This window comes from Echeneis naucrates, chromosome 13 (assembly GCF_900963305.1).
Source record: "Echeneis naucrates chromosome 13, fEcheNa1.1, whole genome shotgun sequence".
NCBI lineage: Eukaryota > Metazoa > Chordata > Actinopteri > Carangiformes > Echeneidae > Echeneis > Echeneis naucrates.
In genome coordinates this window covers 19,109,726-19,132,634 of record NC_042523.1, presented here as the reverse complement: position 1 = coordinate 19,132,634, position 22,909 = coordinate 19,109,726, and the positions used below count along the sequence as shown (strand labels likewise).

The 22,909-nt window shown below is 42.1% G+C and overlaps 1 protein-coding gene across 6 annotated transcripts in view; it reads left to right on the top strand.

Annotated features, from left to right (window-relative positions):
- The window catches only part of gramd1bb (GRAM domain containing 1Bb), a 66,338-nt gene extending 44,628 nt beyond the window's left edge, over positions 1 to 21,710 (top strand). For 2 of the 6 annotated variants that reach the window (XM_029517403.1, XM_029517406.1), the window contains 19 exons: positions 2,914 to 3,124; positions 9,214 to 9,234; positions 10,118 to 10,141; positions 15,609 to 15,693; positions 16,020 to 16,123; positions 16,242 to 16,337; positions 16,617 to 16,697; positions 16,852 to 16,967; positions 17,765 to 17,927; positions 18,007 to 18,196; positions 18,332 to 18,475; positions 18,586 to 18,704; positions 18,793 to 18,935; positions 19,126 to 19,229; positions 19,426 to 19,726; positions 19,902 to 19,913; positions 20,065 to 20,172; positions 20,486 to 20,606; positions 21,097 to 21,710. In XM_029517403.1, the coding sequence (XP_029373263.1) occupies positions 2,914 to 3,124; positions 9,214 to 9,234; positions 10,118 to 10,141; positions 15,609 to 15,693; positions 16,020 to 16,123; positions 16,242 to 16,337; positions 16,617 to 16,697; positions 16,852 to 16,967; positions 17,765 to 17,927; positions 18,007 to 18,196; positions 18,332 to 18,475; positions 18,586 to 18,704; positions 18,793 to 18,935; positions 19,126 to 19,229; positions 19,426 to 19,726; positions 19,902 to 19,913; positions 20,065 to 20,172; positions 20,486 to 20,606; positions 21,097 to 21,186 (2,233 nt within the window). In that variant the 3' untranslated portion in view covers positions 21,187 to 21,710. Of the gene's footprint in view, positions 1 to 2,913; positions 3,125 to 5,378; positions 5,400 to 9,213; positions 9,235 to 10,117; positions 10,142 to 13,667; positions 14,235 to 15,608; positions 15,694 to 16,019; positions 16,124 to 16,241; positions 16,338 to 16,616; positions 16,698 to 16,851; positions 16,968 to 17,764; positions 17,928 to 18,006; positions 18,197 to 18,331; positions 18,476 to 18,585; positions 18,705 to 18,792; positions 18,936 to 19,125; positions 19,230 to 19,425; positions 19,727 to 19,901; positions 19,914 to 20,064; positions 20,173 to 20,485; positions 20,607 to 21,096 lie in introns of those variants that run through there. The other 4 variants (XM_029517402.1, XM_029517404.1, XM_029517400.1 and 1 more) reach the window with 4 other exon arrangements.
- Positions 21,711 to 22,909: the final 1,199 nt, after the last annotated feature.

The following is a 22,909-nucleotide window of genomic DNA, read 5'->3' as shown; positions in this document are numbered from 1 at the left end:
GCAGAACAGCGCAGCGTAGCGTGTCTGCTAAATGATTATTTTTAACAATTTCATTTACTCAGCATTTCTGGGAAAAAGTGCTCTTAAAGATGGGAAGTTCTGGAAGATCATTCCGCATTTGCCTTCTGGTCCAGCAAATGCAAACCTGAATGACTGTCACAATTCTCTAAATAGAACGTGTGCTGTTCGTTTTTAAAATTTGGCTTCTGCTTATTATCATTATCATTCTTATTAACTAATATATTATTTTCTTCCCTCGCTGTATTCCTCGTTGATGTCACCTTCCTCTGTTGTCTGAGAAAGATACCAGAAAAACACAGAACAGACAGATTATTCCCCATGGCTGTAAAGTCAGTCTCTTTCCCAGCTTCCCCCAAGGGATCATGGCCGGTCATTTATAATTGGGCAAATGAGACGAACAAGGGAGCTGCACCTTTTAACTGGCATGCGACCAAAGTCTCTTAATTGCTTTGCTTTATTTCAAGATTAAGAGAAAAAAGAAGTTCCCTTTTACTCATTAAGTTCATGACACATGCATCTGCTCTCATTAAGGTGCCTCCCCTTGAGAATCAATGTACAATTTACCAAATGTGCTTTTGAGCACCCAAAAGGCTCTCCTCCTGCCGCATCATTTTTGGGAGTGTATTTTTGAGTGGTATTTAATTTGAGAAGTATGTGAAACACCCCAGAAGTTCCCTAGAGTACAATGATGACATTGGACAGGACTTAAGCAAGTGTACGGCATGTTTAATAAGGCACGCGTATGACGACGCAGATCTCCTGGAAAGAGAGAACACATTTTTAATGTGCTTCTCCGACCGAGGACAACTGTGCCCCAGTGCAAGACGTGATACTGAACAGACTGAACCGGAGGGTCTTCTCCAGCCAGTACCTGGCATGTGGAGGATGTATCCACAGTTTTCTCTCGTGTCCTGTCGCACGGTAAAAAGGAAATCAGTCAAATGATTGCTGTATTATAAATCAGCTGCTTTTTCTGATGAACGATTACTGACTCGTACGACATCAGTACATTTAGGTGTCAACAGTCTCTGAATTTGCAGTGCAGTTAAAACACAAGAGGGTTTGACATTGTTCTTTTGCTGTATGCCTTTTAAAAACGCATCCCAATTTAAGCTGTTCTCAAACTTAGTTTCAAGTCTGTATCTAATTTGTTGCTATGGAAACTGTCGTTGGTCTTCAGGGTTTTCCAAAGCCAGGCCAGCGGTGCCTGAAATAAAAACCTCTGCTTACATCATAAAGAATTAATACGGAACCTCTAAAATTCACCTCAACGTGGACGGGAACTGGGTGGCTCATCACCTCACCTAAACAATTTCCTTGCCTTGGCTTATTTGTCATGTGACGTCACATTTTGTGCCATAATATGTTGGTGCTGTGTGTTTTGCTGTGGCCCAGACAGTCTCTGAGCTCAGACAGAGATTACCATGCCTGCTGAATATCAATGCACTTTGCTTCCTACCGTCATTGTGCGCTTGTGACTGTAAAGTTATACCCTAACGGACCGCATAGACTGCTGGAAAATTCAAAAATGAATACAAAATAAATCAACACTGTGCCCGGGATACAATATTAATGGCTAAAGAGAAGCGTGCAGAGAATTCAGAAAATTTACAAAAGTTTGGTAAGTTTTGTCTATTTCTGACTTTTTTATGTCTGTTAAGCATCTTTGAGTTCTGTTGAAAAGCACTATTCAAATAGAATTTATTATTACAGGCTTATAACCCTAACCCTAAGTGAACGCACCACGTTGCTCTTGCCTTTTAAAATCAGCTACTGGTACATCAGACCCTGACAGTCGGACAGAAGATGCCAACGCTGCTCTGTATGATTTAGTGATCTAAGCTGCAATGAAGTCTAGAATGTAACAGTAGATCAGTAATTCATGGCCACTAACGGCGGCCATTGGCTGGCAGTGACGCAATGGCTTGCATAACGCCATGCCAAGTAACCGAGCCTGGCGGGCGCTTTGCCACACAGATCACTTACAGAGCCTTTTGTCAGCTTCTGTCATTTTGGGGAGAAGGCTTTCTTGCTTAGCCACTGATGTGTGTGTGTCTAGTGCTGGCTCATAAAGGCTATCTGATAGTAAGTTACTGTAAAAGAGAAGAACAGGGACAGACAACTCCCTCCACTTGGCTGGAGAGCTGTAGATGGAGGTATTAGAGCAAATCCCCATGCAAAAGTCAGCGTGAACCATAATTTGAGATAACAGAATCACATACTATAGGCTTACTTTACTAGCCAGAAAGACGCTTTCCACCTGGTCCTGTACATCTGATCATTTAATCCTGGTTATATCTCCCAGGCTTTCCTGCAGGCATGGAAACAGATCTACTCGTTCAGGGGAAAAGATTTGATTTCATCAATGCAAGGCCTCATATCTTACAGTATTTCAAAGAAACAGGTCGATTAATGCCATGGTCACAACATAAGTTGGTTGTTTTTCCAGGACAGTTTCATAAATAAATTGGCAATGTCTCTAAAAGCAAACCTATCCATTTCCCTGCTATGTATTTGTGAGAAAATCCTCAGGTCATGTGTGTGAAGCTGTCTTTCTACCTATGGTTCCCTCTCTCCTGCTGCTGCTGCTGCTGTTGTTGCTGTTGCTGATTTCCCGTATTAGTTTAGCTCTTATTAGTCAGGTTAGCACACGGTGCTTCAAGCCTGTTAAGCCACATGTGATGTAAGTCTGAGGAAACTGTGTGTGTGCTGAGCTGTTGTCAATACTGACGTGTGAACTAATGGCGCTACTTCGCGCAGTGCTTCACCCGAGGGGGTGTCTATGTGATTTCTGGCATGCCTATGATGCCCTTTTTAGAGGTTTACATCATATCGAAGGTGAAATAGTATTAAACAGTTTCCTTATCACTTTCCCTCTTTATTTTCTTTCAGCACTGCCAGTAACTCAAACAAGAGCACACCCGCCTGCTCACCAGTTCTACGGAAACGCTCACGCTCTCCCACACCACAGACGCAGGAGGGTGAGAACATGGTGGAGAAGGGATCAGACCACTCCTCTGACAAGTCCCCCTCCACGCCTGAGCAGGTTGTCCAGAGAACGTACTCCCTGCAATCAGCACGAAGCGGGGCAAAGAACTCAAAGGTGAGTGATTGAGTGAGTGAGATGCTCCTTTTTTTTTTTTTTTTTTTTTTTTTTTTTTTTGCCTCTTTGGGTCCCTCTTCAATAGAAATGAAGGTCAGCCTCACAGTTTGAAGTGTGGTGCAGTTTGGAATATAATTAGTATCAAATCAACATCATGGTCTCAGCTCTTTAGTGTTTCCACTGAAAAGAGTCAGACGTTTTCACAGAAAGGCCTCACTGGGAGATGGTAGGGGGAAGACGTGGCTTAAGGACTGATTGTTCAGAGTGTTCAGAGAAATTACTCTCTTTGATCAGAAACGAACAGTGGATATTTCAGCTGATTATAATTTGTTGCATGCACTTAGACGCAAACAGCAATAAAGCATCGAAATGAGGGTGCACACAATGTAAATATAGTAGTTGGATAGTTGAGACGAGATGGAAAATCATGAGTGCAGCCGTCAGTTAACTGTGACTGCATAAATACGTCAGAGTTGTCCTGAGTTCTTGGATTTCTTTTTTTTTTTTTTTTTCTTTCCCCCAGTGTGGTGACGTATGTGTTATGCTTTGTTATTGACCTGTACGTACTGATATGTAACTAGTGAGCTGTAACTATCACTCTCCCTGCCTCAGGAGAGATTGCACCCACCTCTCCATTCCAGCCTTTCATTTGTACATCTCATTTACTCCCCAGCAGCCTTTTCTTTTCCCTTGCTAAAACTTACAACTGAATTTAGGGTTGTTGAAATGCTGCCATTCTTACATTCAGAACAGTAATGAAATAGTCAAATCCAGCTTTACCTTCATCTTACTTGATGAGCCAAAGCACATGTATGTCGCTCTGGCCAAATGTAGAACCATATTAACTCAGATTTGGAGGCCCAAACAGTGTTGTGGTCCAAAGATGAAGGAAGTTGTTGCAGGAACACAGTTTGGTCCACGCTGTCATTGTTATGGGCTTCTCTGAGGACAGACTACATGAAGACAGGCTGGTTTCTGCTGCCTGTCCAAGCTGAACCATGAACAGTGTTAGGAAATTTTGTCTTCGAGCCTTTTAGTTTGTTGATATGATGGATATTACCTGACATACTAATTGGTCACAATTGGCCACAATGGTCAGCAATTTTAACCTTTGTCCTGGTATAATATTTTTACATTGAGGAAGTGAATTTGACCCAGATATGGGTGTTTCCAAGGAATCAGTGAGGTTCACATGTTTTTGAGTGAAACAATACACAGCAGCTCATTTGAAGAGTGTAATAAGTTTTATTTGTCCTAGTTCTTTCTCCTAATTCTGTCCCACTAACTTTCACAGGAATATTTCTAAAACTGATTCTACTTTGAGCGATGAGGATAAAATTCAATCCAATACACTAGCCGATGTTCAATACTCAGATTCCTTAACAAAATGAACAGCTTACACATCGACAATTGTCTTTATCGTTGGTCACTTTTATTAACATTTGTGTCGCTCGTAGCTAATGTGTAAAATTAGCTTCAGGTAAAAGACATCTGTAGATTTTTTTTTTTTTTTTTCTCTCCCCCTGTCCATTACATTGTATGTAAATAGGAGGAAATACCTCTTTCAATGTCCATTTGCGCATGTGAGTATCATTTTAATACTGCTGGTTTGAAATGGGAACCTACACTTTAACAGCAAGATGGAGGATATATTGTCTCTGGCAGAGGTGGACTGTGAAACAGTATTGATTATTGCCTGTGTGTATGTATATACATATATATATATATATATATATATATATATACATACAGTGAAAGAGTTAGTGATAGAACAACAAGCCCTTGTGTGGAAGAGTAGAAGGACAAACCTTCTTGTTGAGTTATTCCAGCTGAAGAAACAGAGCCTTTCGCACATTCAGGGTATTGTGACGGAGGGAGCGTGTGGCTCTGATGCTTTGTATGCTCAGCACTCATTTGAGCTCCCAGTAGGTTAGAAATCAACCACAACACTCCCCTGATCTTTACCTTCTCATTCTGTCTTCATCCATCTCTGCTGTTTTAAATCCCACATTGTTTGGATAATTTATTTATTTATTTATTTATTTTTGTTGTTTTTGTCTCCACAACACAGTGTGCACGCCTTCTCTCTCTCTTTGCTGCTGTTGCTACATGCCATGTAATAATGTGTGCCATCTGATGATGACTGTTCAGTTCTTCTGTTGGTACTTTCAGCTGTTTCTTCTTGCAGTTGATTTCTTTCTAGTTTCATTTTTCTCTCTGATTTTTCTTTGTTCTTCTCCTGATTGCATGCTAGTCTCACAAGCGACTTTCCAAAGTAAGCATTACTCTTTTTTCTGTTCTTCAAATATTCCTGTGCCCAGCTGCCCCTCTCCCCTCCCTCCCCCCCGCCTTCCCCATGCCCCCACCTCCTGTCTTGTGAGCTGCTCTGTAGAAATGTCCCTGCCTTGTTTGCGATGCTTCACCCTGAACCAAGCCTACTTCTGTGCACACTGCAACCATTATGAGCCCCATCTGCACTCGCAATCACAGCAGATGGGCATTTCTTGAGACTGACAAGCCCATCAAAAAACCTCACTCACCTCCTTTCCTCTCTTCTTCTCTTGTCCTTTCCTTTCTGGTGATATGCAATGTGGCAGTTCCTGATTACACTAATATGTGTATTAACCAGGCTATGCATACTGCAAATAAATGTCACATCAGGATAGATTGGGTTTTTTTTTTTGTTGTTTGTTTGTTTGTTTGTTTGTTTGTTTTTTTTTTTGGGGTGTTTAAATGTTGTGAAATAAAATAATAAAACGCAAGGAAAGGTAAGGGAAATCAGCAAACGTTTCTGGTACAACTTCCTAAATTCAAATTTCTTTTCCTTTACTTTTCTTCTAACTATGTCCCTTAGCTTATCCCTCTCTTCACAAACTTTATCCCGCTGATACATTTTGGCAATGAGAGCTTTATATCTGTCGTGCTGTGTGACTGCCTGGCTGCAGAGGGATAAACACTTAAAAATCCTGCCAGGATCTTGGTTCAAAGCTCCAGGACTACATCATTATTTGAGCTGCCTCTGTTGCCACATTAGAGATTCCCTCCTACTCTTTTTCTCCCGCCAAAATCCCCCTCCCCAACCTGTAAACGCACTGCAGGCTGGTGTCACGTTTTAGTGCATCACCCATATTCTCGCATCATCCATCGATTTTCCTATTTGTCAGACTTCATCTCACCCCCCCCCAATGCATTAAATTTATCGCTGAGCATATAAGGAGTCCATTCAGGGTCTTGCTTTGGATCAAACTCCTGTAGGCACTGACAGTGAAACACATGGAGATTTTAAATAGGACTTTGGTGTGAGAAGCAGCCACATGACGATCTAATTGCTGCTATGCAGCAGCACAAACTCTTTCACGCACATACACACACACACATATCCCCATCGATTACATCACTCTTCAGTTCTGCGCCGCAGTCCACCAACACCCCCCACCTACCCAATCCTTTTGCAACACCCCTTCGCCCCTGGTGATCCTCTGTGGTCAGCAGCAGTCACATGACCCCGGATGGCGTGAGGTCGTCCTAGCAACGTGAGCTTGATCATCCAGTTCCTAATGCAATCCAAATAAAAGAGTGCATTCAGCGAAAAACAGAAGAACTGCACCTCTCCGAAAGGACCCAGTGATGATAACAGACAGTGATACAGCAATAATCAGTCAAAGCGTACGAGAAGCATGGAGAGTGAGTGAGATGTCAGGTCTCACAAGATACTGGTCCTTGGTCCCTCAGCTTCCGCTATCTTATTTTCTATTTCGTTGTGTTCATGTTGCTTACTGCTTTGGTTAACATTTTGTTTTCTCTTTAATTTTCTTTCAGTATGACAGACTAAACCTCATTAAAGTAAGCATTTCTACTTGTTTTCATTTGAGCCATTGACAGTCCCCGCTGGCCACCATTAAATCCCCCGGCCCTCCGCTTCCTCTGTAGCTGTGCCACTGTAGGACCCCCTGTGATAGTTTCAGTCCCTCGTGTCCTTTCCAATGCTTTCCATCCCCTGAATTAAGGTGAAAGGACAGTGACCTATACTCTGTGTAAAACTGTTTATTTTCTAAATGTCTTGACGCCGAAGCTGACGCAATCAAATTTGTATCGGTTTAAAACACAATTTCCTTTCTGAATGAGTGCACTCAAACTGGTCTGTTGATTCATTTTGCCATAACAACACAAGCAAAGAGGTATTTTAAAGTGTTTTTTTTTTTGGCCGTCATCACACAGACTGAGCCAGTGTTGCTGACGATAAGCTGAGTTCTGCGGCATAAATTCGCCATTTAATTTATTGACACACATACAAAGCAAACGTGTTACTTGATATTTGGTCTTAAATCATTCTTTTGAAGTGTTCATCCAGCAAAAATGTTCAGTTTTGTAATCAACATCCCTGTAGGTGGTGACATGGAAACCAAATTATGTAATTCAGAGTTATCAAAACAGACTCTTATCCAAACTTCTGTGTTGCTCTTTCTCTCTCTCTCTCTCTCTCTCTCTCTCTCTCTCTCTCTCTCTCTCTCTCTCTCTCTCCCTCTCTCCCTCTCTCTCTCTCTCTCTCTCTCTCTCTCGTAAACAATCACAATGAATGAATAGTTTGACACTGTGAAAATAATGCCATAAAACCCACAAAAAGTCATACAAAGTCAAACGCGGCATGCATACACCACACGCACAGACACACACACACCTTATCCAGACAGTGGCCTCAGAGTAATTCCTCTCTCATGTCTCTGTCACCTTCAAATCAGATTAGCCCACATTAGCCCAGCTATCCTTACTGCCAGGCCTCAGGCCTGCTACTGCAGCTCACTGCATGCTAACACCACACACACACACACACACACACACACACACACACACACACACACACACACACACGCATGCACAGAGCCCCTTTTACTCCGCAAAAATAACTACTAATACCTGCTAACATACCATTAGAGTCTGTCTTTCAGAGAAAACTCTGACAACTCCAGGCACAAGGAAAAAAAAAAAAAAAAAAGTATTACAGGTTTTTTGGCAGCGGTGAATTGAAATGTTTTGGACCTCAACCCTTGAAACACACTATTAGTCACTAGTCTCTATTACCAGCAAAACTGCAGTAATGGAATAGTGGTCTTGACAGAAAAAACGACTAACTCGTCATAAAAAGGTCTCTAAAGTAAGAGAAATAAAATTCATGATATTCAAGTTTCTTTTGGGTTTTTCAGGTTTTGTGGGGGTTTTATTTATTACTGTAATCAGACAATGGATATCACTTATTATCCCTCGATTCCTCTTCTCCTCCTGTATTCCTTCCTTCTTCTTTCACCCCTCTGAATGATCACCTGCATGTTTTGCCCTTTGGGACTTTTGCTCATAGACTGATAGAGCAGAAAATATGTGTATGTGGCTGGAAATGTTGTGACGTCATAGTCATGATAAAGGCATATCTCTTCTGCCCTCTGCTGTTACAAAACTGCACCTGGACGTTATGAAGAACACAATGATTATTGTTGGGAAATCACCACTGAAATGTTTTAGTTTGATTATAATAACAATCATAAAATGTTATGGTACCTTAAATATTACTATCAAACAGCAAAAATGCAAAGAAGTTGATATTGAATTTTTTTCCCCAAGTCATTTTTTTTTTAATCAGAAATTGTACTTGAAAGTTTAAAATAAATAGGTTTGAGGTGAAATGCCTTTCAATTACAGCAGTAGAGGAAGCAGAAGCCCCCCACCTCCCACTTTTTTCTTTTTTTAAAGGTTCCTGTATTTTAATAATCAATTGATATAAAACTTAAAGGGCTTTTGTGCTGTTGAGGGACAGACTGAGTGAACTGTAAGAGAATATCGCTCAGTCTTTACCTCAGACGCATATTGCTGCTATTTGAATATTGTTCATATCTTCCTTCGATTGGTGGCAGGAAGGACTGTGAGGTTCAATTTGACCTTCACGCCTGCTGGCACTTGTTGTGATCGCGTTGATCAGGTTTCACCCCCACAGTATGTTTGTACGAGCACACAAACCTTCTGCAGTGTATACTTGGATGTGTCACAGACTTTAATGCTCTCTCTGTCTCTGTCTCTTTGTCTGTTCTCTCTCTCCACAGAAGAGCCAAAGCTGGTACAACGTAAGTCCCATCATTTGTTAAATTTGATATGTGTGATTCTGTGTGTGTCTTATGAAGTTACACATGTGCCTGTGTGTTCTCATGTCACGTGGGTGAGGTGACTCCTGAGAGCAACTTAAATTTGTCGTAGTGATAAGTGCGCCTTATGAGTTGAAACCAAATCACGAGCGGGGGGTCACTGGTCCTCCAGGCAGGGATTAGCATGGCCTTAAAAGAGCAACAGGCTGGTCCCATCCGATATCGAAGAGAGAATGGAAAGGCTAAAGTCGGACTTTATATGACAGTGAATGTGAATTTCTTATGGCAGCTCTTTCATCTGCCTGCCGGGGCTCACTGTGGCTTTAAGAAAATAATGTGAGTAGATAATGGCTATCACTTTTAAATAAATTTTATTCTATTTGGTTCTTTTTTTTTTTTCAATGTAATAGTTGCAATTCTTGAGATTTAGGTGATCTTGCGACCTTGAAATAAAACATTTTTGTAATATTTTGTGTCCCACCGTGTTGGCGTCACCTGCGGCTCCAGGTGGGCTTTATTTGGTGGGAATCGCGCCCAAATGGCTCTTTTAATGCTGAAGGTTGCTGACTCCTGCTTTACGGAAACTCACAGGGCACCCAGAATGGTGCAGATTAATGGTGCACCACTAGATGGAGTGCTAAAACAGTTTCTGAGCTTTATTCTCAGAAGAAATCACTCAGGACGACCTCTGAATGACCTTCACCAACATGTCCACCAAAAGGGGCCTGCTGTGTTAATCACACCCACAGATTCGGCCGATTGAGGTTGTTGACCAGGTCAAACCCGACTTTTGGATTTTTTCCTATTTTATGTTGCTTTATTTATTTTTTTATTCCCTGTGTACACTCTTCCCTTTTCTCCCTAGCATGAAAGACAACACATCCTGAGAGTAAGCATGACTTGTATTCTTGTACAACCCTGAATATCTTTCAGTCTCCCCTGCTCTGTCTCTTGGTTCTCAGAGCAGAGGGATGATAATACCCCTCCTGCCTGCCTGATTCTCATTCCATTGACTCCGCTCAGTTTTGTTACCACCAGAAAACAAGGCAACACTTTGGACCAAGCGATTTTGAAGTTTATGTAGCTCAGATGTTCCTCCTCTTAATGCCCTAAAGTTTAAATTCCAAAACAAAGCCCAGCTAATGCTATGTTTGCTCCATCAGATCTTGTTAGGCTGTATTTTACTGCCTAACATGTGGCCAAATAACTGTCACCACACAAACTTCTAAATTTGGTACGCAACAGGTGGTAACAAGCGCACTGAGCTTCTCACTGTACTCAACAAATCAACAAACCATCACAAGGGTCTCTGGACAAGCCTTGAATGCCTTTACAGAAGAGAATGGAGCATGGTGCCTTAGGTCTCAGCATGCTTCCCTCCAGTCCAACTCTCTTATGTCTCAGCAAACACAGACATTGGGGCACTTTTGGGCTCAGATAAGAAAATCAGAGGAAATACTGTACTTCAACACTGATAAAGAGAATGGAGAAAAGGCTGTTAAGTATAAAAAGGCTGAGTCCAATGAATCCATAAAACTTCTTAATTACTTCTCTAATCCACTCAGCTAATAAACGTGCACATTTTATTCACTGCCCCGCTGTGTAAAATTGAGAATTATGCATAACAATCTAACACTGTCAATGTCTAACAGATGTAAATGTCATGTTTAAACAGGACATGCAAGAGGTGTACAAAAAATCAGGACCATCTGCTCTTATCATCAAATATGCTCATTGTTTCCCACCAGAGTCTAAAATCTTATTCACTTACAAATTTAAGCCGGCGATAGTCAGATTTTTATTGTCAACAAATCCCATTATGAAACCATGGATCGATCCAACCAACAGGCTCCAGTGTTTCCAGATGCATTTTATCCTTCTGTGCTGTCGAAGTCTATTTTAGACCTTAATAAAAACAGACGCGCACTGCAGTATATTTTCACTCAATCCTCCATAAAACATCTTGTTACCACAACTGTAGCAAAGTATGCGTGTTAATCCACAGCTGACTTGAATTTGCAAGCAAGCATTTATCTCAGTTCAAGTTAAAGTAAAATTATTGTCATTAGGTCTTTTTAAGTAGGGCTGCCACTATTCTCCAAATCTCCAAGTCAGTTTTATATTTCAAGGTCATGATTCGAATCATCTTTTTTTGTTTGTTTGTTTTTTTTTGGGGGGGGGGGCGGGGTCCTTTTATAGTCTAGCATCATTGGTTTTATGCCATGATAACGCATTTAATTTTGCGAGATGGGACATATCATGATGTCATTTCAATCGATATCTGATTTACAGTGAAGATTGCGATACTCCTGTTTCATAGTGCTGTGTACTATAAGCACAACTTTCACGATTCACTTATTGAGTACTGTAATTATAGAAACACCCCGATGGATTTTATTTTTTTGGTCTAAAGAAAATATCACCAGGACCAAAAGGCTGATTAGGACATACATTTTCATTACTGACTGAGACTCAACAGTTACAATCAAAAACTGTAAAATGCAGGAGGGGACATTCAGTGAGGCAGCTTCATGAAGCCTTCATATATTAGTGCTGTGTTCCTGATATCTTGTGCACTCATGCTTAAACATAGAAGAAGCAGAAATGCTTACTCAATAAATTGAATAGTTTCAATTGATACTTTGGTTTGGTCTTCCACTGCATATGCAGATCACACCTATGATACGCCTGCATGTAGGGCATCGTATGCATGGCTGGCTGTTGTATGTGTGCACCTCTACATGGCAATGATGACCTCCCATGGCACTGAAGCTGCAGTGATTAAAAATTCATCCGTCCGAATGTGAGCTCTGAGCCTATTGGAGATATGCACAGTAGCCACTGTTGCTCTGAAAGTGTTTATTCGCATTGCAGCTGCGTGAGATTGTCATAATGCTGCTTTGGAAACTAACCCAGAGACTCTAGGAAGTTAGCAGCACTGGAAGACAAACCTTGAACAAATATTACACGGATACATGAGATTGGGATGGTTCTATTTATTTAGATGCAGGCGGTGTACACGGCAGCATTCATGTTGCTCACTCAGATGGATACACATGCCCACAAAGCAGGCTGGACAACACACCTCAAGCCCTCACCCCCTTTAACACACTTTAAACCTCACCCTGGTTTGTTGTACCACTCTCCTCCATCCCCTACTGTTTGTCCAGGAAGTTAATAGTTAACCAAATCCATAAACTGGTATCGACCTCATCACAAGTGTCATACTGTCACCTGAATACTGGGCGCCATATCAGTCACAATGGCCTCTTTCTTTGCCTGATATGAGGGAGAACGCATTGAATGAACATGACATGAAGCTTTGCTCTGATCACAGACACCATGAGTAATTTCAGGGAATTTTTTGTTAAGTTCGATGAAATTCCCATTATTTCCCATCATTTTCAGTGTGGATGAAAGCCTTTTCTAGAGTCCTGTGTGATCAGCACTGTTTTCAGAGACAACAGCTACTGAACATTTTCAGTAGAAGTCTGCTCACTGTGCAGTTAACAGGGGTCCAGCTTGATTCATCCAGGAGGGGTCCATGAAACTCAAGCTACAGTAATGGATTTTCACTTTTTTATTTATTTATTTTTATTATTATTTATTTATTTATGTATTTATTTATTTATTTATATGGGGGGGGCTGCGGCTGGGTGACGGTTGTTTCATTGCCTCTGGGACCTCCAGCGTTATGCCAACTTTCTCGATGCTCATACTATACTTTGTTAAGAGCAGTAGGAGTACATGCACAACAACTGTTTGTCAAGCATTGCTAAAATAGGAGCTGCGAGCTCTGCATCCTTCTCCCCTGCTAAGAAGAGTAACAGGGAATGATCAAGTATCAGGACGACATGAATAACCTCAATATCAGCGAGAAGGGAGGAGACGCCTTAATTCAAATCATCACTTAATAGAACTGTCGGCACCGGACGATTTTCATACATAATATTATTAAAGGAATGAGAAAGATAAACAACGAAACACTTGAAAAATGTTTGTCCAGCCATTTCACCCTGCAGTGTAAGCATTGCCCTGCAACCCAGTGTAGACCCTGTTAAGATTAATGGTGGTGTTTTGCAGACGAAGGTAACTGGAGGTTATGCTCACATCTGTTCTATGTAACTCAATCACCAGGTCAGACAGCAAGACACAGTCGGCAAATACTTACTTCAACCAATTCAGAACATTTGTTTCTTTTTTTTTTTTTTTTTTTGGGCCTTGTTTGCTTTCTTTTTCATTGCATTAGTCCTCTTCTCCGCAAAGTCAACTTGTTTCGTTCTTTGTTGATTGTAAACAGGGTAACTATAAGGCAATCCAAACTTGGAAAGCACCACACACGCACACACACACACGCACGCACGCACACAGAGACAGACAACACACACACTTAGTTGGAGGAGTAAGCGGAAAAAAGGAAAAAGCTACTGGCAAGATAATAAAGGACTTGTTGGCTTGGGGTTACTAGAGGGCAACGGTCGTAACTCGTCTGCCTGTGAAAGAGAGAGAGAGAGAGAGAGAGAGAGAGAGAGAGAGAGCAAGAGCCCGAGAACGAGACAGAGAGACAAGGATCATGTGGCTGGAGTGTGCCGTGCCCAGCGCTCAACACAGAAAGGGAGCAGCACCCAAAACGGGGGGCGGGTACTGAAGCGTCCAAACCACTGGAATCACCAACTCTGTCTACTCCTATTTTCCACAACACACACTGTGACTGACAAGTCAACCAACTTTAAAAGGAGTCCTCAGGGCTACACTGTGGAAAGTTTGCTTCCTCCCAGGCGCCAAAAGGGGAATCTGGCGCAATGGATATGGACTTGAATGAAGACTGTACGATGTCAGACTGGGAGGCCGTGTTGGAGCTGGATGAGGCGTTGGCAGGCTGGCTCCTGCAGGGTCCAGCTAGAGGGGAGTGGGGTTGGGAGTGGGGCTGGGCTGCCTCAGACATTCAAGACCCTGAGTGGGACACTGAGGACATCCCAGCTGTAAGTTGTCCTCCATTTGTATGCTCAAAACAAACAGGGGGGGGGGGGGGGGGTGAGTAAGAAAAACAATGTGAGGAAGCTAGAAAATATTGAGGTTTGGAACAAGGGAAAAGACTTTCTAGCAAGCTTTGTCTTATTGCATTCTGCTGCAAGTGTAGTTCAATGGCAGCTCTCCACCACGAAAGAAAACAACTGGTTTGGTTATGAGTCATAGCTATTTGAATTCTCCCAGTGCCCATCGAGGCCTGTATGCAGTCATAATCAAATTACTGTTTCAATGACTTAATGCAAATAGTGTAGGTGGGTTGTTTTTTTTTTTTGTTTGTTTTTTTTTTTGTTTTTGTTTGTTTTTTTTTTTCTGGAAATGAATGCTGGTTTTCAAAAGAAGCGTTGATTCTGGTGTGTTCACGTTAATATCAATCAAAGGCAATTAGCAAGGGCTTTTAGTTGTCAGTTGCCGTATCTCACCACACACTTCCCAGAACTGAGCAAGAAGCAGCCACAGATCCTCCCAAACATTATTGCAGTTGTTCAGCTTCTTGTTTGTCCAAGTAGCGATTTTTGCATGTGAACAAGCTGTTCTGTTTCCCCCCAGCGCCGATCCATTTTTTTTTTTCTTTTGTCTCAGTATACCACATGTTAATATATTGGCAGCTATTGTTTCCTGAAGTTTTCCTGTGGAAGGGGAGCATCTGGCGCAGACAGTGAGAGCCCTCGCTATAGCACACACTTTTACACATTGCAATCTGCAAGTGATCACAAGTCTGCTGAAGCCAAGCAAAAGAGAAAAACCTGGCCGTGTTGAAAATGATACCGCTCCCAGTGCTGGAAGGAATTAGTTTGACCGTGTTACTCAAACAACTGTGTAAGGTTTTGTTTATACTTGAGATTTCATCAGTTGTCCTTCTTCTTGTCACTAAACAAAAGCCTCATTGTCGGATATGTGCTGCTCTGTAATGCAAATCTGAGAATGTGACTCTTATTATAAATGCTCGTAGTCATGGCGGCATGTGTATTGGATGATCTGCAGCGGGCTGATATTTCCAATTGTGCTTTAAATCGCTCTGCTATCAAGTCTGGTTAATGACTGCAGGTAACTTCAGCCACATACCTCTGCTTGCCTGAGAATATATGTCCATGCCTTTTGCTTGTCAAAGCTCCCCACAGAATGAAAGCCCTCAAAATAAAAAAGATCTGTGGGTGGTTTTAACAAGGTTACCTCACATGCTCACAAATAATCTACGCTGTGTGATGGACATAACACTTGTGAGTGAGTGAGTGAGTGAGTAACAGAGCATGGAAGTGTGGGTTTTAGAAGAATGTGTGTTTGTGTGTGTGTGTGTGTTGTGTTTCTGACTCTGCCTATCACTGCAGGTGCTGAGCCCGACATACAAGCAGCGCAATGAGGACTTTAGGAAACTCTTCAAGCAGCTCCCCGACACAGAGAGACTCATTGTGGGTGAGTGGACGCCACCGACACCACTCAGGCCATCTGAGGACTGACAGGGTGCAGCTTCCTTGTTAGTAATAAAAAAAAAATGGTTCGGCCCTCCAAAACACAGGAGGGCTACACACCTTCTGTTTGGGAAACGATTGTATCGCAGCCGATGTAAAAGCTTATCACCTGATTGTAAACTTTTTGCAACAGTCTGAGCGCTGAATGCTGAATGCCGACTTTGTCGGAAACGCTGTAAAAATAAAACCTGAGGTCAGAATTTGACTTTTTGATGGTTTGATTTTGGGGAATTTACAACTTATAAATAAAATATACATGAATTGTTTCAGACTACTCCTGTGCTCTTCAACGGGACATCCTCCTGCAGGGACGACTCTACCTCTCTGAGAACTGGATTTGCTTCTATAGCAACATCTTCCGCTGGGAAACGCTGGTACACTTATGAACCCTCTGTGCATTCTCAGTTCATTCTCCTGGGTCATAGTTGAATTTATCGTTTTTTTTGTCTGGGTGTGTATAATTGTGTGTATTTGGTTTGTGTTTGCGTGTAGTTGACAGTGCGACTAAAGGACATCTGTTCAATGACGAAGGAGAAGACTGCCCGCCTCATTCCCAATGCCATCCAGGTCTGCACAGACAATGAGAAGGTAAAGGACACAGCCACTTAGAGTTATGGAAACTTGGAAGCGTAACTACTGTAGTATTAATAAAGACTGATCAATGAGTGTGAGTGTTAAATCTAATCATCTTCACCCAAAGAGACACCACAGTAAGTCTGATTTCAAAGTCTGGCTGGTAGTGTGAATGTTGCTTAAATCTAAAACCATCACTGCCCAATGTGTCAGAGTTTGGTCCTCAAACTATGCCTTTAATTTCAAATATTGAAAAAATTAATAAGTGACACGATCACCTTTGATACTTCACAGCACTTTTTCACCTCGTTCGGAGCCAGGGACAGGACGTACATGATGATGTTCAGACTGTGGCAGAATGCGCTGCTCGACAAGGTCAGCGAATGTGACGTCCAAAAGCACAAGAATGTTTTTACATGTGTTAAATGTGACATTTGTACGCGTAGCTTTTTCTTTCCATGCATATTTTACTGTGCGTTACTAAAGCATCCTCTCATTCCTCATTTTGATTGGTTTTTGCCTCCTGCAGCCCCTGTGTCCCAAAGAACTGTGGCACTTTGTTCACCAGTGCTATGGCAACGAGCTCGGCCTAACCAGTGATGATGAGGACTATGTTCCCCCTGATGATGACTTCAACACCATGGGGTGAGTCTGGTTATGCTACAATCATCAGTTGCTATGGCTACCACCATAAAAACCTTCAGTCGATCATCCAATTACCAACCAAATTACAAAATAATGAGGGAGCCTGGTATGAAATGCAAAAGCAAAGCACTCAGGCTCCAGTCACACACAAGTATATAATCCATGATATACACAGTTACACACTTGGCGTTCATCACAGGTCTGCCAATTTAAACTGCAGTTCTTCTTGGAAGGCTTAAAAGATCCCTCTTTACTCTGTCTCTCGCTTAATTTACATTTTCCCCCCATGTGTAAAGCAGTTTTGCAAGATTCAATCAATTTGGAGTCTAGGTTAGGATCTGTTCTCTGTCTTTACAGCCTCTGAACTGTTCTGTTCATCACAGATTGATGTCAGGAGGGCTGTGCGAACTGAATGGTTTAGCTGCACAAATTTGTGGTCAGTTTTCATCAGTATTGGAGCCTGCCTAGTGTCAAATAAGATCCCGGATGGTTCGGGGAATCATTCATCTTTTCAAGCATCACTAAGTTAGATAGAGACAAATAATGTTGCATAGCTGCTTCAACAGCTTCAAAGCTGCAAAACAAAGATTGCTTTGGAATTCACTTTCAACTATTCAAAGATATACACAGCTGAACCTTTTTTACTTTTCTGTTATTGTATAAACCTTCTGTCAATAGTATTTTACTACATTCAAATCCAACCCATTACAGATCTTTGTAAACACTGCTTGAGTTTCCAGCCTGAGGACGAGTGAGCAATAAAGTTTATGTCTGACACTGTTCCCTGGTGCCTTCAGTTTCAGTGAAGAGATTCCCAACGAGGAGAACGAGATCAACAATGACAACTTGTCAAAGAGCAGCTCTGAGGCCAAACCTGAAGGGAACTCTCCTCTGCTACATAAGAAGCTCGTCCCCAACAGCACCATCCCAAGCCCGGGCAACCACGACACACCCATCACAGTAAGTTTCCCCACATAGTGACGCTGCTGAGAGCGTTGTTCGAATGAATTTTATTGGTCTGATCGATGCTTTTCCACAGTTTGACCTCCCACCAGATGAATATGCAGACTGCCTACCAGACGGCGAGCTGCTGACTATGCCACTGGTGGCGGAGGAGAACAACGATACTGGAGGCCCTGGTGGTCCTGTGCCCTCACCTTCACTTGACTTCAATGACAATGAAGACATCCCCACTGAGCTCAGCGACTCTTCTGAAACACACGACGAGGGTGACTGCACAAGACGATAAAATATATAATCCTGTAGAAAGTTTGCTCCGCTAACGACTCGTAGCAGGGTGATGAGGATGATGCTGCTGCCAAGAGCCATCTCTGATTTGTATCTTTTCTCTGTCTGATGTCTAGGTGAAGTACAAGCTTTCCATGAGGATCTGAATGGCAGGCAGCACATCAACGAGGTCTATAAGTTTAACGTGGACAAGCTCTATGACATCCTCTTCACTGAGTCGCAGTTCATGAGCGACTTCATGGAACAGAGGCGATTCTCAGGTTTGTGCGGACTACGTTGAAATCTCTGGAGTGAGTGCAAGCCAAAATAGATCATGCTGTGTGCTGCAGTAGCTACCAGTTCATTCATGTCTTGTCATTTTGTGGTCCAGATGTGGTCTACCACCCATGGAAGAAAGATGAGGCTGGGAACCAGACCAGAGAGATCTTATACACCATCTCGTTGTCAAACCCGCTGGCCCCCAAAACGGCCACAGTCACAGAGACACAGGTACAGTCAACCTCAGCACACCAGCAACATTTCCTCTGGTTTTCATCTCTAAAAGTTTGATGTCACTTAAAAAACATGCCTGTGTCAGACCCTGTACAAAGCCAGTCAGGAGAGCGAATGTTACATCATCGACGCCGAGGTCATCACACATGATGTGCCCTACCACGATTACTTCTACACTATGAACCGCTACATGCTCACCAGGGTGGCCAAGAACAAGTGTCGGCTACGGTAAGAAAGACGTGGTCAGACGCACACAGCTGGGAAATAATGATGTAGAACATCAACTTGTTTATTTATTTTGGATACTTTTTTTTTTTTTTTATTCACATTTGAATTTTCTTTTTGTACCTGTTTTTTGAACTTAACATCTATCTGTATTCCAAAGATGCATTTAGGTCTCTGTCTCGCTGTCTCTCAGGGTATCAACAGAGCTGCGCTACAGAAAGCAGCCATGGGGGCTGGTGAAAGGCTTCATAGAGAAAAACTTCTGGAGTGGGTTGGAGGAAAACTTTCGTCATCTTGGTAAACTTGTTTATTGTTTGGTTTGTAAAAGCAAATGAATCTATATCTAAATATAGTCATAGTGAAACTATATTAGCATACCATAATATATAATAATTGTCTGATTTGTAAATTTTTTGATGATAACAGAATAACAGAAATAGTACATCTGAGTCACAGTTACTCCGTGAAGACTGAGGTGTGTATCATTTCTCAGAGTTGGAGCTGTCGAAGCTGGAGGAGATACTAACCGAGACCCATCAGCTGTCTCCGAAGGCTAAGGTGGTGAAGAACTCCACGGTGAGGCGGAAGAAGAGGCCTCTCCCTCACATCCGCAGCCAGCATCTGGACGAGGCGCTCAGCCCCGTTACCACGCCGACAGATGATGAAGTGATTCAGCGGATCAAGCAAGTGGCAGGATCCACTCAGACCAGACACCAGAGTCCAGAACACCATCACCTGCCTGGAGGCCTCGCTCTGTACAGCGTTTCCAAACTGCTGCTCATCATCAGCTTTGTGTACGCAACAGATCACAAAACAGAAACACATATATACGTTTGTATATCTGAGTCATTTGTTGCATTATTCCATCCATTTTTCCTGTAAGCTCTGTTGTGTTTTGATCTGGTTTCTAACTGAGAATTACAGTCCATTGTTGTTCTCTCTCTCCTTTCCTTTCATCGCCATCCATAGGATCTGTTTAAGGTACATATCATGTCTGATCATCCGGTATAGTCAGATGTATATAATCACAATATCCCGATGGCAATTAGAATGTAATTTCCATTGTACATAATCAGCTAACCAATTCTATTATGAATTGCCAAAATGCAAAAAATTTTCTGACTTTTTTCAGCTTGGTCCTGCTGGTGTTCCTCAACATGATGCTGTTCTACAAGCTGTGGATGTTGGAGTACTCTGCACAGTCCTTAACAACATGGCAAGGTCTACGGCTTCATGAAAGGTACACACACACACACACACACACACACACACACACACACACACACACACACACAGCGGGCACAGAAACTTCCACTGCTATTGTTATGTGATCAAGAGGCAGTTGCACATACAGTTACTGTTTCACACACTGCATTAAAAATAATCCACGTGGTAGTTGTGGTGTGTGATGGGGAAAACAGAGAACATCTAAAATTACCCCAGAATTTACCCCAGAACAGCTTTTTGGCAGTCTCTCAAAAATAGAAGTCACACTTCAGTGACTGCACTCATTTAACATTGCTGATCTGCGTGTGTGTGTGTGTGTTTCCCAGTAAACTTCCTCAGACGCAGATGGAGTGGTCCCAGCTCCTGGAGGCACAGCAGCGTTATCATGATGCCGAGCTGCAGAAGTGGAGGGAGATTATTAAATCATCAGTGGTGCTGTTAGACCAGGTACTCGGGCACAAAAGGGCTGTTTCAAAATTAATGCTCGTGAGCCTCCCAAAGAGGCATGGGTTGGAATCATTTAGATCAGCTGGGCTCACATTATGACAGTTCAAGTACACATTACTGTAGTTGCACTGTATCACCGTCAGTGACCATTTTAGCTCTGCTAAATGTTCCCCATCCACCTCTCAGGACACCAGCCAGCCAGTGGAGCATTCATTATTAGATATCCAAGGAATAGGAAAAACCACAGCAGCCAACCAATGGCAGGAAAATTTGCATGAAAGAAACTTGATTTCATCCCTGAGCCGAATTTCAGGAATCCTTATTAACTCCATTTGGAATGGCTAATGATCCAATATTAACCGATTTAAAGGGTTTTACATAAGACAATAAACAACAGCTAAACGTTGCATCCAAGCTTAAACTACCAAGTGTAACGTCCATGTTTTTAATGAGCAAGCTAGTGCATTGTTTTGTTTTTCCTTTTATTCAGATGAAGGATTCTTTATTGAACCTCCAGCGAGGCATCGGTCTAAGTGACTACAGCTCTGAGGCGGAGGAGAAGAGAAGTCGCTATCACTGACACACCACCACAAGGCCATGAGGGCGTGCTGTGCAATATAGGGCCTGTTTTGTTCGTGAACCAGTAAGCAGGCAGCAGCGAGAGAGAGAGGGAGAGGGAGACGCAGGACCAACAGTGAGCTGGTCCAACAGAGACAAAGGAACGCAAGGTAACCAGCACGGAGGGTCAAAAAAAAAAAAAAAAAAAATACCCTGGAGGAGGAAGTCATGGACAGAAAGTGCCCCTATCACACGCAGGAACTGAGGTGTCCGCAACATCACTGAGGCACTATGGGACGGTGCGAGACTTGCGCCTTCTCTGCGCTTGTGGGAAAACAGTCTCCTTCTCTTCTCTTTATTAGCGAGCGCATCCTTCTGTAAGCCATGTCGACCAGGAGAGCGGCAGAGAGAAAGAAGGAAAACTACTGCATGCATTTAGACAACCTAGCTCTCCTCAGTCAGTGTTAATGTGGTCCAGTTCCAGTCTACGTGTGTCCAAAAAAAAAAAACAAAAAAAAAAAAACAATAACAAAAAAAGAACAACAACAGAAGAAGATGAGAGATTTAGTCAAAGGAAAGGGGGGTCCTTTCAAGTCTTACTGGCTTTCTACACTCTCGACTGTTCCAAACCAGTCGTCCCCTAGAGGTCCTCGTTGCAGTGTCCCTTTCTCAAACCTCCAGGTAATCAGAGTGCAGTATCACCCCACCGCCAAAAAGAAAAAAGAAATGTCACAGCTGGAAGCTCCTTGCCTTGTTTGACCCCGGCCTCTGTCAGGGCTGGTTCCCTGTCAGACCATTGTGCTGAAGTATTTGAAAGACATTATAAATGAAGAGGACCTAAATCACTATTTTTAACCTTAGATCAGTTTCCCCTGCCTCTGTGTTAGCTTCCTTACACTGCATGATCTCTCATCCTTGTAAAGAAGTCGAATGTATTAGCCTGGACAAAAAGGCCAGACTTTGATCACAACTTATTCTTCTTTTAAAAAGGGATGCTGCAGCCAGACCCGTTGGGAGATCTGTGTTCTTACTTGTTTTATTACTAAACTGTGACTATATCTCTTTAAAAATGTTTCAAATTAGAAAAAAAAAATCTATGAATATATTTGAAATATATAAGAATATTTCATTATTTAATATATATATTTCAAAATATATAAACATTACCTATATTTATTGTTAATTTATGTACATAAAGAAATTATCAGAGCTCTAGACCAGTTAAAGAATTTCTAACAAAAAGTGTTTTCTTCTAAAAGTGCATGCCAGATATGTCTGTGACATGTCCAGTGTGCAAGTATGATTCTGCATTAGCGCGATTATATTCGCGCATGTGTGTGTATGTGTGGGTGTGAGAGTGTGTGCATGCGTGTGTGCTGTAAAGTGTGACATTTTTACCATACCACACTTGTATGTTTCTTACGTTTGTTTTTTCTCTTCCGGCTCTTTGAGTCGGACTGCCTTTTTTAATGCTAATGCATTTGGATGCTGCCTTGCATTAGCCCCACCAGGGTACAGTTTACAACTGAAGCGTTTTGTTCCAAAATTAAGTATCCAAGATTTGAAAAAGAAAATGACTTTACACCTCGATGTAAAAAGCGATTGTCACTTTTTGACAAATACTAAGTATCTTAAATCAGTCTTTACCAAAACAAAGTAGACAGACTTGATCAGCTAAATTTTTAAGAATGAACTAACTTGAATTTTCAGATTTTTCACTCATAAATGGATATGTAACATTTTGG